The 19109-nt window shown below is 38.9% G+C and overlaps 2 protein-coding genes across 4 annotated transcripts in view; both read left to right on the top strand.

Annotated features, from left to right (window-relative positions):
- Positions 1 to 19109, top strand: part of LOC137564200 (protocadherin gamma-C5-like) — a 669033-nt gene that overhangs the window by 37494 nt on the left and 612430 nt on the right. Inside the window, exon 1 of one of the 3 annotated variants that reach the window (XM_068277759.1) lies at positions 16514 to 18922. The exons of the other annotated variants lie outside the window; for them this stretch is intronic. Within the exon in view, the coding sequence (XP_068133860.1) occupies positions 16541 to 18922 (2382 nt within the window). The 5' untranslated portion in view covers positions 16514 to 16540. Of the gene's footprint in view, positions 1 to 16513; positions 18923 to 19109 lie in introns of those variants that run through there. 3 annotated transcript variants of the gene reach the window in all.
- LOC137560783 (protocadherin gamma-B2-like) lies at positions 3159 to 5722 on the top strand. Its single transcript, XM_068271925.1, has one exon. It carries the CDS (start codon positions 3278 to 3280, stop codon positions 5720 to 5722), a length of 2445 nt encoding a protein of 814 aa, XP_068128026.1. The 5' UTR covers positions 3159 to 3277.

The following is a 19109-nucleotide window of genomic DNA, read 5'->3' as shown; positions in this document are numbered from 1 at the left end:
TGCTAAATGTATTAGCGGCAAAGAGAGGATAAGGGGGACAGCCAGTCAACTTATATTATTCAAAAAAAAAAGAAATATGGCAGCCTTCTTATGACACTCACAATTGGGTTCCCATTAAGATGCTTCTCTTCTGAGTAGAGTTACAATCATCTCACTTCCTTGGTTGCTTTCATCTGATCTGCTAATGTAAATTTAGTGAATCTCAGAAATCAGTTGACATGAAACAGACATCCAGTTGCTGATTATGGTAGGAGAGAGTGCAGCAATGCAGCTGGATAATGAATCTACATTCAGCCTCTCCATAAGCCTCTAGAGGAGAATACAGAAGCACGGCTTTTATTTACAGAAAAATAGCTCTGCTTTCTTTTTATGCATTTTATAGAGGAACTGAAGTTACATAGTTACATAGTTATTTTGATTGAAAAAAGACATACGTCCATCGAGTTCAACCAGTAAAAATAGTGAAAATAACATAATGAATAAAATTGCTTATTATTTAATTTAGTCCATGTTTGTTCATTGTAAAATCTTTATTCACCCTAATTTACATTCTGAAATGTATCACAGGTAGTGACAACTTTAGTGATGCAAGGTACATTGCTGATGAATGGTTGAGTATGGTGTGTTCTGAGTTGTTTAAAAAAACAGCTGGTCTCCCAGAGTGCACTGGGAGAAGAATGGTGCTAATCAGCCTAGGCTTGACATCACTGGCAGGGCAGGGCAGGGCTACACACAATATACAGCAATATATAGATATAGGAAGTGGTTCCAATGCTGAAACCAGGAAAATGAATGTAAAAGTGGGTATCATAAATAATTTATTGCATTGTACTTCATGTCGTTACACTTCCTTTTTAATGTCCTTATATACTATTTAAATATTATCCAAAAAAGCTTTCAGGCTGAGGTGGGTGGGAGTGAGGTGATGTTTCTTGTGTACAAAAATGTACACCGTCGGTGAGCTAGGCGCAGGGTGAGCCGTCATTTGCCACTCAAATCCCAGACGGCGTTAAATACTATTTCCCCTCCGAGTTGTAGCAATTCAGAGGAAGTGGTAATTTGGGGTCCGGAACCTCGAAATACCCTTACTGCACCATGCAGTATAACATTAATACTATATCAGCGACTAGCTTTGGCGCTTGGCACTGAGCGCTGTGCACCGAAACCACCTGCTTCAAGGTCTCTCCACCCATAATTCAGTCCAAGATGTTAGTTAAGGCAAAACAAAAAAAACTATGAATTGTTAACTGCACTTTTATGAATTGCTTTAGCATTTCTTTTATGTGTTAGTGTACCATTTCCTGGGGCCATGTTTAGTGTGATGTTTAACCTCTCTGGTGGTATATTAAAAACCGCCAGGGGGCAGCGCTGCTGTTTTTTTGCTTTTTTTCTTTTTAAATCATGTAGCGAGCCTAGGGATCGCTACATGATAGCCGCTGCTCAGCGGCATCCCCCCAGCCCCTCCGATCGCCTCCGGCGATAGGCGATCAGGAAATCCCGTTCAAAAAACGGGATTTCCTGGAGGGCTTCCCCCGTCGCCATGGCGACGCGGCGGGATGACGTCACCGACGTCATGGATGTCGTGACCTCTAAGGGAGCCCCGATCCACTCCTTAGCGCTGCCTGGCGCTGATAGGCCAGGCAGCGCAGGGGTCTAGGGGGGGCTCTACGGTGGCGCGGATAGCGGCGAATCGGCGCGGGGCGGCGGCGATCGGGGTTACGGCCAGGAAGGTTAAAGAGGGCCTTCAGCCTAGATAAACATACTGTCATTAAGTTACATTAGTTATGTTAATTAAAATAGATAGGTAATATAATCTTTTACCCACCCTGTTTTAAAAGAACAGGCAAATGTTTGTGATTTCATGGGGCAGCCATCTTTTTCATTGAAAGGAGGTGACAAGGAGCATGAGACACAGTTTGAACTGTCCTGTGTCCTGATCACCTCTCCTAGCTGCACACGCTAGGCTTCAAATCTCAAATTCAAAATAAATAAAAAAACAAATTTGCGGAAAAACAGCAAAACGAGAACAAAAACATCAGAAATCCCATTAGGGGGGAAATTTCCAGGCAGATTTCTTTGATGGGGCGGAGCTTAGCTTCTGTGCAGCTAAAAATAAGCCTTGGGTAAGAAAATCAAAATTCTGATGCTGTGAAACTGTTAAAGAAACACCAAGCCTTTTCAGTGCTGCTGAGTAGATTTTTAGTCTGGAGGTTCACTTTAAGGTATGTTTTATGTTTAAACAGATACCAATTACATGTTCTCTGTTAGTGTCTTTTAAATTTTATTTGCAATGAACAGGAATCCAGATTTTCTAACATAACAGGATTAGTGGTATGCCTTCTATGTAATATAACATTAATTAATTAATCAGCATGGAGAGAACTTCCTTTTTAAATGCAGACTGAATCAAACATCCACACCCCCAATTTTTCTGTTTAGTTGTATGTAGTATGGCAATGCCCTTGGTTATATGTTACTTTTCATACTATGTCTTGTTTGGATTGATTTTCTTAGTTTCCCTATACAAAGGTGGATCTCAGAAGTGGGAAGAGATGGGATTTTTCCATGCATTAAATGTATAGAAAAATATTTTTTGTATAGATTAGCAAATTATATCTATAACAGAAATTTTAAATAAACAAGATTACATAGGCGATAAACTAATTATATAAACTACCGTGTTCAGTGAAATTACCAAAAACTGGCTCAGGAAAGAATGTTTTACTTTTAATCAAATGTTTGAAGAAAATGTCTACTACTGCACCAATAAATATTATTTTTTAAATGTTCTCTTGTATTTCAAACAAAACTATAACATTTCTAAATAATTGATTGGGTAAATAAGATAAATTATTATTTGCCTAGTCTAGTGAATACTTTTTTATCATTATTAAAAGTAATTCTTGTTTGTTGCCAAAATATTCCTTTTAAGAAAATTTTTAGGTTTTTACATTTTATAAAAAAAATGTAAAACTCTTTTAATAACACAGTCACAATATATATCAATATTATTATTGTGTAACAGTAGCTCTAGTGTGTTTAGCTGTAATACCTAAAATTGAACACATAGTGTCACTGTAAGACTGTAGAATCTTCTGCTTCATTTGGCTGTGGAAGCTAAAATTATTTTTCGAGTCTCACAGCACAGTCAGAAGGAAACCTTGCAACATTTTCTTTGTGTATCCTCCAATTTGGACTTGTATGGATATTATCTAAAGCTGCTTGGGTCTTATAAATTTGTATGACAGATCTAACAACATAGGTGTGCCTGCTAAAAATGAATGATACAAGAAGATGCAAACACATACAAAGAACAAGAACATGGCAAGTATTTTGGTTTATTTTATTTTTCTACAAGGTTATTTCTGGTCAGTTACAATATTCAATACCTGAAGAAATGAAGAAAGGATCTGTAGTGGGCAACATGGCCAAAGACCTTGGTTTGGATGCTAAAGACTTAACATTAAGGAAGTGTCAGATCATTGCTAAAGCCAAGAAACAGTATTTTAGTCTTAATATGGAAAATGGAGATTTATTTGTGTCAGACAGAATCGACAGAGAAACCTTATGTGGAGCTAAACCAAACTGCTTTTTAAACATTGAAGCTGTAATTGAAAGTCCTCTTAGTTTTTACACTGTTACTGTTGAAATTCAGGATGTAAATGATAACCCACCTACCTTTTCTAAGAAACATTTTGAAATAGGAATTAGCGAGCTTACTTTACCCGGGGCACGGTTTGCATTGGGCAATGCAAAGGACCCAGATGTAGGTTCCAATTCTGTGCAAAGCTACTCACTTACTGTTACCGAATACTTTAGCCTTGGGGAACGTATTACTAAGGATGGAATAAGATACCCAGAAATTATTCTCGAAAAAACTTTAGACAGAGAAAGGCAAAGTTTTTACGAGTTAGTTTTAATGGCTACAGATGGTGGGAAACCTCAGAAGTCTGGCACTGCTCTTCTTAACATTGCTGTTGAAGATGTTAATGACAATTTTCCAATATTTGCTCAAGACACATATTATGTAAGGTTAAATGAGAATGTGCCTATAGGTTTTCTAGTCATTCATTTAAATGCCACTGATGCAGATGAAGGTTCAAATGCTCTAATATCCTATTCATTTAATCACATTCCTGAAAACGCTCATCAAATATTTAATATTAATTCCTCAGAAGGTGAGGTGAAGGTTGTAGGACATCTGGACTATGAAGTAGCAGAGACTTATGAAATGACTGTGGAAGCTAAAGATGGTGGTGGGCATGTCACACATTGTAAATTATCAATACAAGTGATCGATGTAAATGATAATATCCCAGAAATTACAGTTACGTCTTTGTCTTCAGTAATTTCAGAGGATTCGCCGCCTGGTACAGCGGTAGCATTAATTAATATTCTTGATTTGGACTCTGGAATAAATGGTGAAGCAATCTGTCATATATCAAGTGCATTACCTTTCCAACTAATACCATCATCAAGCAGCTACTATAAACTTGTAACTGCAGCAAACTTGGATCGAGAGAGAAATTCCCTGTATAATATTACAATTCAGTGTGTGGATAGTGGTTCACTTCCTCTTTCTAGCAATAAAACTATTCAATTGATAATTTCAGATGTGAATGACAATCCACCAGTTTTTGAAAAGGATAAATATATTGTCTATATTGCAGAAAATAATCAACCTGCCACTTCAATACATAAGGTGCAAGCTTCAGACCTTGACCGTGATGAAAATGGAAAGATTACCTACAGCATTCTAAGTAGTAACATCGAAGATATACCAGTGTCATCCTATGTTTCCATAAATTCAATAAGTGGGGTTCTGTATGCCCAGAGATCATTTGATTATGAACAATTACGGGAATTTCAATTTCAAGTGATGGCTAAAGACAATGGATTTCCTTCTTTGAGTAATAACGTTACCTTGAGGATATGCATCATAGATAAGAATGATAATGCTCCTAAGATTCTCTATCCTTCACCAGACATAGAAGGATCAGCTTCATTTGAATTTATACCTCAAACTGCTGAAAGAGGCTATCTGGTGACCAAAGTGATTGCTGTGGATGCTGACTCTGGACACAATGCCTGGCTGTCCTATCACATTTTACAAGGTTCTGATCCATCTTTATTTAATGTTGGCCAACAAACTGGGGAAATCAAGATAAGCCGGGACCTTCCAGACTTGGAATCCTTAAGGCAAAAAATTGTGATATTGGTAAAAGACAATGGAGTCCCAGCGTTGTCAGCTACAGTCGCATTAAATCTGGTTGTAGCTGAAAACTTCCAACAAGTTGTACCAGAAATAAGAAGACAACCAAAAACTCCAGATACTTCCTCTCATTTAACATTTTACTTGGTGATAGCTATAGCCATGATCTCTCTTTTGTTCATATTCACAGTAATTGTTACCATCATCTATAAATGCAGAAAAACAAGTCCTGATAATTTAGGATCGTATAACAGAAATGTGTATCCTCAGTTCACCCTGGGATGTCCCTCTGAGATCAGTGACACAAGTCTACCCTTCCCATTCTCCTATGATGTGTGCGTGACTCTTGACTCAAAGCAGAATGAAATTGCTTATCTAAAGCCAGTCCAGAATGTCCCCACAGATCATCTTATTGATACAGACGATGCTGGTTATGGCAGTGTTTTACCAAAACACGACCTTGGTGTGGAGGTATGTAGAAAATATTTCTTTACTGATGGTTCTTCTTGATATTATTTTTAAAATATATTCATTACCACTATGTCTGGTAAAATGATAAAGTGTCAATATGTCATTTATTAGTGATAAACCAAGTTTCACAAAAAAAGTGAAACTTAGCTTCTTTGTAAAACCATGAGGGAGGGAATGGATAGCACGGTGGCGTAATGGTTAGCTCTCTCGCCTTGCAGCGCTGGGTCCCTGGTTCGAATCCCAGCCAGGGCACTATCTGCAAAGAGTTTGTATGTTCTCTCCGTGTCTGTGTGGGTTTCCTCCGGGCACTCCGGTTTCCTCCCACATTCCAAAAACATACAGATAAGTTAATTGGCTCCCCCTAAAAAAATTGGCCCTAGACTACAGTACTTACACCACATAATATAGACATATGGCAATGGTAGGGATTAGATTGTGAGCTCCTTTGAGGGACAGTTAGTGACAAAACAATATATATATATACACTGTACAGCGCTGCGTAATATGTCGGCGCTATATAAATACTAAATAATAATAATAATAATAATAATAATAATAATAATGGATAGGTGAGGTCAGGTGAGGGCTTTGTGCTGGAGAAACTGCTCCCATTCTCCAGTCAGTTCAAAGCTTCATGATCAGATCGTGTTACCAAAGGTAATTTCCCTGGAACGGCTTAATCAGATATGAAAATTGTGTGAGTAATTGAATAGTATTAGTAGTAATAATATTAGTAATAATAATAGGTCATAGTAACATCATAATCAGACGAGTTTCTCAGTTAAAATGTTGGCTGATTTTACGTTTTCTTATTTATTTTCTTTCCACTCTGTGTCGGAGATCAGTAGAAGAACTTTTGCTTGGTGTTTTGTTTGGCGGTAGTTTTTACATATATCCTTTTAGTCTGCTTCTCTAAATATATATCTGTAGTTTGTTTTATATTAAAAACAAAAAATTAAAACACAAGTTACAAAATACTGACCTTTGGCTAAAGTATTTAAAAAAAAGATAAAGTTTACTGGAATAGCAAAATTATCTAAAATACTACATGTTCTAATATTTTGTTATTTTGAATTACTTCAGTAACACTAAAAGTTTCCACATTGAGCTTCAGGGGTGGAGAAATTTTTATCTCTTTTAGCTGTTGGTGCTTTATGACTCTCACAATGAATCCTTTGACTTCCACAGGCTTTGTGAACATTTCTTGGCTGTACCTTAAAAACCAGTCGGAAGTACTACAAATCATAGCTATTATATCATTTAAAGTCCTTGCTTGCTTTGTCAGTAGCATTCAAACACCTTACTTAAAAAAAAACAATAACTGTCACCCTACGCCAGAGATGTCAAACTCCAGTCCTCAAGGGCCAAGGTCTTCATGCATATTTGGTACAGCTTCAATAAATTGATGGGACTGCATCAGGAAAAGTTGTGGTTCATCAAATAGAACACATTTCTCCATTTCTCATTCCATCCTAAATACTGGCATGTATTTGGCCCTCAATGACTGTATGTTTTACATCTCTGGCCTATGTGCACACTTTATCAGTAACTATGGTTTGCTGTTAAGCTACCCAACCACCTTACAAACTCTTGTTAATAGCATATCCTTTAACTCTTTTCTCTGCATCTCTACCATCTACTAGCCAGGTCTTTCCTCCATATCCTTACCTTCAGAATGGTGAGTGGAGCTGTCATGATGGGTCAGACACTGGAGATAAGCAAATGTGTATGTTCATATTTGCCCAAATCTTGTCTTTGTTTGTGCAATGTGACTTAGGAAGTCCCAAGCACTTGCTGGACTATAGCTGGGTGAAGAAGGAAATAATGGACATCTCTGTCTCTTATTTCCTTTTACAGTATACAGGTCAGATGCCAGAGCTCTGAATAGGACCTTTGTTTATCTGTAAATAGGATCTGCCATACCTCCCAAACAAACCCTAATTGGTGGCAAAAAATAATATATAGATTATATTATTGACAAAAGAAAGGGAGGAGTGCTGACAGGGGAAAATTGCTCTGGTCCTAAAGGGGTAAAAACCCCTCAGTGATCAAGTGGTTAATATACATACATTATACAAGTTGTTGTTTTTTATTACAATTGTTATTGAAATATTTGCAATTAATATTATAATGGAAAAAACATACTTAACAATGGTTATTTAATCATTTTAGTGGAATATTTTTAATTTAGTGTAAAAAAAGATGGTTAAGTAAATTTGTTTTATATATTTACATCTATTTAAAATTTCTTGTATCTGCTTTTTTATTGTTTCACAATTTTTTAATTTTGTATTGTTTCACAATTTAACATCTATAGACATTTTGATGAGCATTGGCACAATGATCCTGGGATGTGCAAAGCTGGACATTCTGTTTTTGAATTTTATACGCCCTCTTGTTTTTAAATACTGTACTGTACTGTGGTTTAGTGGGTCTTTAGCAAACTTTCAATCTATAATATGCATTTTCTTAGCAAACATAGGGAGAATTAAATTAACTGTAGCTACATTAAGCAGATACAAGTCTGGTATACTTATTTTCTGCATTCTTAAAGAGAACCTGAACTGAAAATAAAAAGTCAAAATAAACATACACAGGTCATACTTACCTCCCATGTAGTTTGCTCATCAATCTCTTTCTCCTCTCCTGCGTCCTGTTTGTCCACTGTGATTGATTGAATTCTTTGTCCTCCATTTTGAAAATGGCAATCACCCCATAACAGCTTCCTGGTCAGCACACTGTTAAACTGTTATATCACCCACTTGAGCCATAGGGAAACATGGACATTACCTTGCACATTCAGTTGTAACTAACAGTATCTGATATATAACTGACAGCAACTGGTATATTTCAGTTCTGACAAAATCTTGTCAGAACTGGAAGGGATCACTGTAAGAAGAAAATGGTGAGTTTGGTGAGAGGAACTGATGTTGAGATAAGTATGTAATATTCATTTGCAGCTACATCATGTGTTTATTTTAAATAATTTTACTCAGTTCAAGTTCCCATTAAGTTTGAATTATCTTAGGTAGATTTAACATAAACAGCTTGTATCTTAAAGTTTTAACTGAATGCTTTGTGAGCTACTCAAGAAAATACATAGATCTACAGATTCACTATTTTTTCTCATGAAAGGCAATAAGAGATGCTGATGGTAAGGCAAGTATTTTGCCTCCTTTCACTTTTAGTCAGAATAATTTCTGGTCAGTTGCAATACTTTATAGCCAACGAATCATGGTTGGACTTGTGGGAAGTCCACAAAGGCTGGTGCCTTGAGCAGGAAGAGATCAAGGATGTATGGTCCTTCTCCATTGTGCAGAGCTGGCAGCAGACTGGAGCAGTTGTGTAATGTTTGTCTGCACTGTAATTCTCCTTGAGTCTCTCTGCATTCTGTATGTGAGCGCCCCTCCCCTCTGACACTGAGGGGCTGAACAGAGAAGACTTGGGTTGGGAGAACGACGACAGACAGGTAGCTTTACGGGAGGGGGCAGTGAAGTATCTGGAGTGTAGCACCAGATGCTATGGACACTAAAGCTGCAATGAATGAAGCAGTGTATAGTGGCTCTCTTTCTGGCAGCTCAGCTATTCTCTAGGGATGATTGGAAAGGGCGATTTCCGATTCCGCGGAAATTCGGAATTCCATCAGAACGAAAGTCTGTAACCGTTATTCTGGCAGTACATTTTCAGTAATCTCATTTGAAACCACCAGTCATTTTTTTTTTGGAGCAGCAGGAGTTGTCGTAGGCCATGGGACCTAGAGGTGGTTCCACGACGGTCATCACAATTTTTGATTTGGAGCAGCAGGAGTTGTCGTAGGCCATGGGACCTAGAGGTGGTTTCACGGCAGTCATTATAATTTTTTTTATTTTAAAGCAGCAGTAATAGTCGTTAGCCTAAAGCATAGGGTTAATGATATTACGTCGGATTGCTGCAAAAACAGAATTTTTTTTTATCTTAAAATGCAAAAATATGCGATGGTAGTGATAGGCAGCAGCCTTTGAGGCTTGAAAAACAGTACATTGTAATTTAGTCAGTGAGAGGGGCCTTGTAATTGTCACTGATCCATGACTCGTTCATTTTTATGAATGTTAGTATGTCCACATTGTCTGTGGACAGACGGGTCCATTGGTCGGTGACCACCCCACCTGCAGCACTAAATACTTGCTCCGAAAGAACACTGGCGGCGGGGCATGCCAGAACCTCTAGTGTATACTGAGCGAGTTCAGGCCAGGTATCCAGTTGTTTTGTCCGATAGTCCATGGGGTCATCATTACTCTCCTTATTGTCTGGAGCACTTGCCGACCCCAAGTAATCATTCACGATACGGGCCAGCCGCTGGCGGTGACCACTTTGTCCGCTGGTGGTGCTGCTGCTAGAAGGAGTATCTGGCATCGGCTGATAAAATTCCTTTAACATACTCAGCAGGTTCACAGATTGGCTATTGGTGCTGCTGCTGGGAGTGGGACCACCAGACCTTTGCTGAGTATGATGAGGCTTGGTAGCTTGGGCCCGGGATACAGATGCAGGAAACAAATCTTCTACCCAACGAAGAAGGGTGACGGATGTGGGATGACACTTTACGTGCTGAGGCCACAGCGTCCTTCAACCCATCAAAAGTGCGTAAAAATGTCTGCACTACAAGGTTGAAGATGTGGGCCAAGCAAGGTAAGTGAGTGTAGTCACCTTGCGAAGTGGCGGCCAGCATGTTGGCACCATTATCAGACACCACTACACCTGTCTCCAGTTTTCGGGGTGTCAGCCACTGCCGAATCTGATCCTGTAAGGCTGCAAGGATTACAGATCTGGTTTGCCTGTTCTCGTCCATGGATTCCATTTTCAGCACTGCATGGCATCGATGGTGCTGCAGACCAGTGTAGGAGCTGGACCACTTGCTGGGAGGCTGAAAAACGGCCGACTGGCCTTGGACAGAACAGGTAGCAGAGGGAAGTAAAACAGGCCTCCCCTTCAACCCACGTGGTGGCACCACCAGCTGAGATGCCCCAGATCTTGCACCCTCCTCAGCAGCACCATGGAGGGTGACCCAATGGGCAGTAAAAGTTAGATACTTTCCCTGCCCATGCCTGCTGCTCCAGCCATCCATAGTGAAGTGCACCTTGCCACCAACAGCGTGATCCATAGACCGGCCGAAACACTCCACAAAGTGCTGGTGAAGGGCAGGGATAGCATTCCTGGCAAAATAATGGCAGCTGGGGATATGCCATTGTGGAGCAACACTGTTCATCAGTCTGCGGAAGGGGGGCACAGTCGACAAACTGGTAGGGCAGCAGCTGTTGGCCCAACAGCCTTGCCAGGAGCGCATTATTTTTAACAACAAACAGATCACTTGCAGGGAGCATCCGCTTCCTCTGCAACATTTCTGGCACAGAGGCCTGACACTGGAACATTGGTGAAACCAACAAGGGTGATGATGAGTTGCTTGCCGAGGTCTGAAGTCCTCTTCCAGCCTGGCATGCAGAGGGATTTGAACTGGAATGGGACTGAGCAGGTTGGATTGGGACAGAACGAGTAGAAAAAGAAGAGGAGTGGCCTGTTGCTGCTGATTTTCCTCCGCCCATCTTATTGTAATTTTTTACATATTCGAACTCCCGTCTGTGGTGGTTGCGCAGATGGCTTCACAGCCCTGAAGTGCCGAACACGGTGCCCGATTTGCCTCTGCTCACCTATTTACGGCACACAGAACAGACTGCCCTGGATTCATCCTTTTCCAGAACAGTAAAATAATTCCATGATGGGGACATGCGTGCACATGGAGCAGTGGTGCAAGTGGTGCGACCTGTTCTAGCACGTCCATGCTCAGCATTGGACTGGTGGGCACTGGCAGACAGGAAAGCACTTGCAGGCTGCTGGCCAACTGTCTGCTCTCTTTCTCCATGCTGCTCACGCCTGCTAGTGCCTAACCCACCAGATGGCGACCACGTTGGATCAGCCGCCTCATCATCCAAAATATCATCCAGTTCAACCAAATCACTGGAATCCATAAGTGACTCTTCTGGACCCTCCACCTGGCCACCAAACACCTCTGTAGTTGACTGATGGTGATGTTGACTGGTGACACTGAAGAAAACACAGGGGCCATTTCTGTCACCACAAAACCCACCACTTCTTGGGAGCTTGGTCCCATGGTCTCCTCCAATGCCTCCTCCCAATCCTTCTGCACATCTCACTCATCAACGTAGGTGTGCTTTACTTCTGGAGGAGAGTACTGGGAGGAAGCAACCTCGTCAAGAGAAGCAGTTGCGGTTGGGTTCTGGTCATAAGGAACCTGATGGCCACTACTGGTGCTGCTGCAACTAGCTTCAAGTCCCTCAGACTGGGTAGAGGGTTCCTGATCTAAATAATCGACAACTCTCTTCGCCTGCTGCTCTGTCAAAATTTTCCAGTGTGCAAACACAGGGAAGAGATTTCTGACCGGGGGGAGTGCTTCCTGCTGCTGCTGCCACCCTCAACCTGATCACCTACTTCACGTGATCCACCAACACCACCATCACTCCATTTTGTTTTAGGAGTGGCAGGAAATTGCTGCTGCTCTCGCTCCATTGTTTTGGGGCCACAAACTTTATTGGGGAAGCGGTATGAGCGACAGAACAGATAAAGTAAGGGGGTAAAATAAAGAAAATAAATCAAAAAAACTAAATAAAGAATACAAAAAAAAATGTGCGCTACACTCAACTAAGCAATCACCGAACTCACTCTCACTCTGTCAAACACTAAGCCTGCAGCCTGGCTGGCTCTGTCCAACACTCTCTACACACAGCAACTACTAACATACTACACTACAATCTATCACTCAAACTAACAATTTGTCTGTCACTCTCTCACAAATACACCTAGCTAGCTAGCTACTACTAATAATATAGCTCACATCAATCTAATTCTCTCACACAGTCTTTAAAAAGACGTTTGGTTTATATACAGTCTTTAAAAAGACTATTGTTTTATGTTGAAACAACTAATATGGGTCTGTCTCTCCTCTCTCTCCAACACCAGACTGAAACCCACAAGCTTCGTGACTGTACACCTCACTTATATACAAAATGGGTGGGATAGCTGATGATTGGTAGCTAGGGAGCTGGTTGCTAACGTAGGATTGGTTGTTTTTTGTTAAGACTCTAATTGGTGCAGAAATTCCGATTTTCATGCAGAAATCCTGTTGGTTTCACTTTTAAGCTTATGTCTAGGGTCTTCCTTATGATTGGCTTAAAAAATCCGCATTCCGACGGAATTCCGAATAGCAATTCCGATATTACCGTTTAGTGCTATAGCAATTCCGTTCCGATGCAATGGAACTAAATTGCCAATTTCCGATTGGAATCACGGAAATCCGAATTTCGTGGAATTCGGTGAGCATCCCTACTATTCTCCCTCAGTTCAGCTTCCAGGCCAGCTTTCCTCTGTAAACTCACTGTACACCTTTCCCCCGAGTCCTATCTCTCATCCTGGGTCAGTTCCGCCCCTCTAGCTAGTTCCATCACACAAAAGCATGCCTTAAAAGTCAGCCTCCAGTGTTACTGTCACTACTACTGCCTCTGCCCCCAATCCCTTCAGCCTCTCCACATGCATACATTTGAAATCGGTGCCGATAGACCTGGGCGCAGGATACAGCCAGTATATTGCTGATCCTGCTTCTGCACAAGTCCGGGACGTGTTAATTACTATTCCCTCTCCAGGTTGCCATGTATAGTGGGGGAATGATATAATTTGGCTTCCAGTGATTGCTGGAGGCCGAATTATTGTGTTTTTTAAGCAACTTTGGCTCAGTCTTCTGACGGCACCGACGCTACTCACTGAGTGTGCTATAGATGTGATTCCTATTCTAGTCTATGATGGCGTCAGCTGCGCCCAAATCTAGCAGCGCTAAAAAGCACTGCTCCGCTCCACACGCCGCTCATTAACAGCCCAGCAGCAGCAGTAACATCCCCTTTCCCTGACAGTCTCCTTCCTGAACAACCCTCCTCTTACTTCTCTTGCAGCTACAGTGACCAGATTTATAGTCAGTAAACACAGAATATGAAGACAGGTAATAATATAATGTTCTGAGCAACCCTTGCTATTTTGTCATATATATTAATGCAATGTACCCATCATCCTGTATACACATTACACAGCAAGCTAAATGAATGTTTATTAGTGCCCAGTGGCTAACCACTTATATTATTATCATCATCACTAGTGGCATAAGCCCGTTTAAAAACGGGCTCTAAGTTCGGTGGGGTCGGGCAAAGCCCTGGGGGAACCGAAAACTCTAGATTGACGACGGAAGGGAGCAGAGGACGAGCAGGGCGTCCTCCGTGGATTCTGATAATAAAAAGGTAAAGTGTCATTTTAGTAATTTTGGCCTCGGAAGTCCTTTAAATAGAAGATGAAAAACTATCATCTGGAAGAAAATGTAGGAGAAAAGTGGAATTGCATATGGGCCTTAGTATTTTATGAGTAACATGTAGGATGCTGGGGGAACCTTCATTTTAAATTATTCACTTGAAGAATAGTATTTTTCATTGCGCACCTCCATGGCAAGTTTAATTCAGTGGAGTTTTGTAATTTTGTATTTATGGACCAAGAATTTTACATACAGGAGGGAGATGCATATGCACATGCTTGGTCTGTAAACGTTGACAACCCAAATGGATAGAGAAAAACTAGCATAGCTGAACCACTAAAGAAAAAAGTTTGCTTTTGAATTTGCGGAACTCATTAGGGATTTCTCTATGGATAATTATATCTTCTTTAACTGTGACTTTTTAAGTGTGGTTTTTAACTTAGCCATTTCCATATTCTCTGATGGCGGGGTCACTGTATAATGTAAATGGCAAATTACTTATAAAAACAAAAGCCATTTGACTATCTGTTCTGCTGAACTTTAGCCTTAGTAGTGTCTACATCACATACTTTAAATGGTTATTGTGATTAACCTTTATTTGGAGCTACTCATCTGTTCTTTTTCTGGGGTCTACGTTTGAATGTATTGGAGGCAGAGGATCAATAGTACTGCCAAAAAATAAATATGGCAGCCTCCATATCTTCCTTACTACAATGTCACTTTAAGTCCACTTAAATGTGAACAGTACATCATTTATGAGCGATTGTGCACGGACTGGAGATGTGCTACACACACATCACTAGCAATGTGCTATTCAGCTTCCAAGTAATAAACAGAGGGTGTAAGGGTCTGGGAACAAAACAATCTTTTGAAGGGTTCATCTCTGCTCAGGAATTTAAATATTTTATTTTCTTAGGCCTGTGTTTTGTCTATAACATACATTTACACTAAATAAGATCCCACTCACCTTTGCTCAGTCATTTATTTCCCTTCCTCCATACATTGCAGTAATTGATAATCCCTCTTAATAAGGCCATGAAAAGGTATATCTCTATTGCATTGCTTGTTGCAACATGCAAGTAGGTGAAACTAGGTCTTGGCTGCGAATACTCCATTTTATTTATACATCCACTTCTTGGCCACACTTACAGAAATTTTTTTTTCCAACAGATTAAAAAAAATACATTAATTTTTTTAGTAATATAGGTATATAGTATAATATAGGTACCCATTTAGTTATTATACATGTGCGGTTTTGCAAACTTCAACTTCAGGTCGGTCATGTCTGTGTAGACAGAAACAGGTGTACCGGTAAGATATAATCAAAAGCACTTCATATTTTTGTGTAGTGAATGGCAGTAGGATAGCTTTAAGAATAAAGGTGCTTAGCTTTGTATTGCTCACACATGAACTAAGAGTTGTAAATCAATTGACTCATTATAACATTAATATATATCTATAAACCAAGGACGCACCTAGGCAAGTGAGTATATACTTACATATATATATATATATATATATATATATATATATATATATATATGTAATCTGTTTCTGGGTATGCCATGCATTTCCGTTGCTGCAAAGAATAATATTTTCAACTATTAGTCATACCTGCTAACTTACTAAGTGACCTGTATATCAATTAAGTTTTTACTTATTAAACAGAAGTAGTTTCGATTTTTTTGGGTTGCGTTAAACAAATGAATACTGTACAACCTTCACTTATTTTTACAATGTGCATATTTAACTCAGGAGACTTTTCTGTTGAAAAAAAAATGTTGTAAAATATGTAGAATGGTAGTTTTCCTTTTTGTTAATTTAATTCATTGACTTGGTAGCTTTTATAGTAGGCTAAATGCTGAAAAGAAAAACATTTTACTTAAATATATAGTATCTGCATGAAATATTACTGTGAACACAACATGGCATAACTAGACTTTGAAATATTTTTGTAAACTATACTGTTTATTTCTATAAATTAAGACAGCTTCTGCTTCTTGTTTATAACATGATAAAAAAAAGCCAAACCAATGTTGTTTTGAAAGGGGAATTCAATTAGTTTTGTAAAAACAAAACTGCTTTTTTATTGTTTTGCTTGAAAATAATGGTTTATTTAAGGAATTAAACAAAAAATATATAAACAATGTATGAAAGTAGGTTTAATTATTATATTTTATTAAACATTATACTAAAAAGATAATTTGCATTTATGTCCCATTTCCTAGCTAATATTTTAAATAATGCTTTAAGTTAAAGCTGCAGTACCTAGTTTTGAACGCTAAGTGCCACTATTGGACTGTAAAACACTTTTTCTCTCTCTGTATGTTAAAACCAAGTAGATTTCACAACAATCTCACAGTACAGACCTGAAGGAAACACTGCAATCTATTCATTGTGTATTTTGCTTTATGGATTATGCTGGAGAATTTCCCCATTTTGGATATAACATTTTTATTTTTGAGGTATTTCAAAACAATCATAACACAGGATATACTTCAGTATTCAGAAGATCACAAATGAAGATGATATGGCAAGTATATTGTTTTATTTCAATTTTTGTCAACCAGATTTCTTGCCAGTTACAATATTCAATACCTGAAGAAGTGAAGAAAGGTTTTGTAGTTGGTAACATAGCAAAAGATCTTGGATTAAATGCTGAAGATTTAGCTGTGAGAAAATTTCAGTTTATTTCTCAGGGAGATCAGCAGTATTTTGGCATTAATCTGGAAAATGGCAACTTACTTGTTATAGAAAGAATAGATAGAGAACAATTATGTGGTGCTAAACAGAGCTGCTTTCTAAACCTTGAAGCTGTAATTGAAAATCCTCTGAATTTTTACACAGCCACTGTTGAAATCCAGGATGTGAATGACAATGTACCTTCTTTTTCTAAGAAGTATTTTGAACTTGAAATTAGTGAAGTGACCTCACCAGGGGCTCACTATGCACTTGGTTATGCACAAGATCCAGACTTGGGGACAAACTCTGTCCAAAGCTATACACTTAGCAATGCCGAATATTTCACTCTTGGAGAAAAATTTAGCGACGATGGAAAAAAATACCCAGAAATTATCTTAGAAAAGTCCCTAGACAGAGAAAAACAAAGTTCATATGAATTGATTTTAACTGCTTTTGACGGAGGGAAACCTCTTAAATCTGGTACTGCCATCATCAAAATTGAAATACAAGACTTTAACGATAACTTTCCTGTATTTACGCAAAGAGATTATCAGGTAAAATTAAATGAGGATGTTCCTGTTGGTTTTTTAGTAGCTCGGTTAAATGCAACCGATGAAGATGAAGGCTCCAATGCATTAATAACCTATTCATTCAGTCATATTTCAGAACAAGCACGCAACATATTCACTATAGATACTTTAAGTGGTGATATTAAAATTATGAAAAATTTAGACTACGAAGTATCAGATAATTATGAAATGACTGTAGCTGCAAAAGATGGTGGAGGTCATGTCGCACATTGCAAAGTATCCATTAAGGTGGCCGATGTGAATGATAATATACCAGATATTGTGGTCACATCCCTTGCAACAACAATTCCAGAGGATTCTCCACCTGGTACAGTCATAGCATTAGTTAATATTCGTGATTTGGATGCTGGGCTGAATGGTGAGGTATCTTGCCAAATAACTAGCACGCTACCTTTTCAATTGGTACCCTCTTCAAGTAGTTACTACAAACTTGTAACTGCCGCAAGTATAGACCAGGAAATACATTCCTTTTATAACATTACAATACAATGTGTGGATAGTGGATTACCCCCTTTAAGTAATAATAAAACCATTCAGGTGAATATTTCTGATGTGAATGATAATTCTCCAATTTTTGAGAAAATGAATTACATTGTCTACATCACTGAAAATAATCAACCTGGAACCTCAATACACAAAGTTTCTGCGTCAGATCTTGATCATGATGAGAATGGAAAAATCACTTACAGTATTCTAAGTAGCAATGTAGAAGACATCCCAGTAACATCATATGTTTCGATAAACTCAATGACTGGTGTTATATATGCTCAAAGATCATTTGACTATGAACAGCTGAGGGAGTTTCAGTTCCAGGTTATGGCCAAAGACTGTGGTTCACCACCTCTAAGTAGTAATGTAACAGTGAGGATATGCATCATAGACAGAAATGACAATACTCCCAAGATTCTCTATCCATCACCAGACACTGAGGGATCAACAGCATTTGAATTTATTCCTCACTCGGCTGAGAGGGGTTATTTAGTGACAAAAGTCATTGCAGTGGATGCAGATTCAGGGCATAATGCTTGGCTTTCCTATCACTTCCTACAAGTCGCAGAACCATCATTATTTACTTTAGGACAGCAAACAGGTGAAATCAAGATCGGAAGAGACATTCAAGACATGGAAACTTTGAGACAGAAAATTGTGGTTTTGGTAAAGGATAATGGAGCTCCTCCGCTTTCATCAACAGTAACTTTAAACTTGGTGGTGGCAGAGAACTTTCAACAAGTTTTTCCAGAGATAAAGAAGAAGCCAAGGGACTTGGAAGCATCGAGTAATGCAACCTTCTATCTAGTAATAGCTATAGCACTAATATCACTTTTATTTATTACAACAGTGATGCTTGTCATCATATTCAAATGCAGAAAAAGCAACAGTTCAACAACATTTGGATCATATAACATGAATGGGTATCCACAGTTTACATTGGGGTGTCCTTCGGAAATCAGTGATGCAAGTCTACCCTTTCCATTCTCATATGATGTGTGTGTGACTCTGGACTCAAAGCAGAATGAAATTGCTTATTTGAAGCCAGTCCAGAATGTCCCAACAGACAATCTCATTGATACTGATGACACAACAAATGTTTCTACACAAAATAGTTTGCCTTTCAGCGATGCTTTACAGGTATGTGGAATAAATATCTACTTTATGTGTTCCTGTAATTCAGACATTTGTCCTGAAAGATGATAGAAGTTATTATAATTTATCTAACTGTGGTGTTTTTTGGTTCTAAGGCCTCAATGCATCAAAGACTGTACAATAAAAAAAACAAACATGTCTGACTCCCTTGACTGGTTTTTCTTTTTTTTAG

Source organism: Hyperolius riggenbachi, chromosome 3, assembly GCF_040937935.1.
Source record: "Hyperolius riggenbachi isolate aHypRig1 chromosome 3, aHypRig1.pri, whole genome shotgun sequence".
Classification (NCBI taxonomy): domain Eukaryota; kingdom Metazoa; phylum Chordata; class Amphibia; order Anura; family Hyperoliidae; genus Hyperolius; species Hyperolius riggenbachi.
Note: the sequence above shows the minus strand (reverse complement) of the source record. Positions and strands in the feature narration are given on the sequence as shown.

Coding starts and splice junctions, on each gene's coding strand:
- LOC137560783 (XM_068271925.1), top strand. CDS start 3,278: ATGAATGATACAAGAAGATGCAAACACATACAAAGAACAAGAACATGG.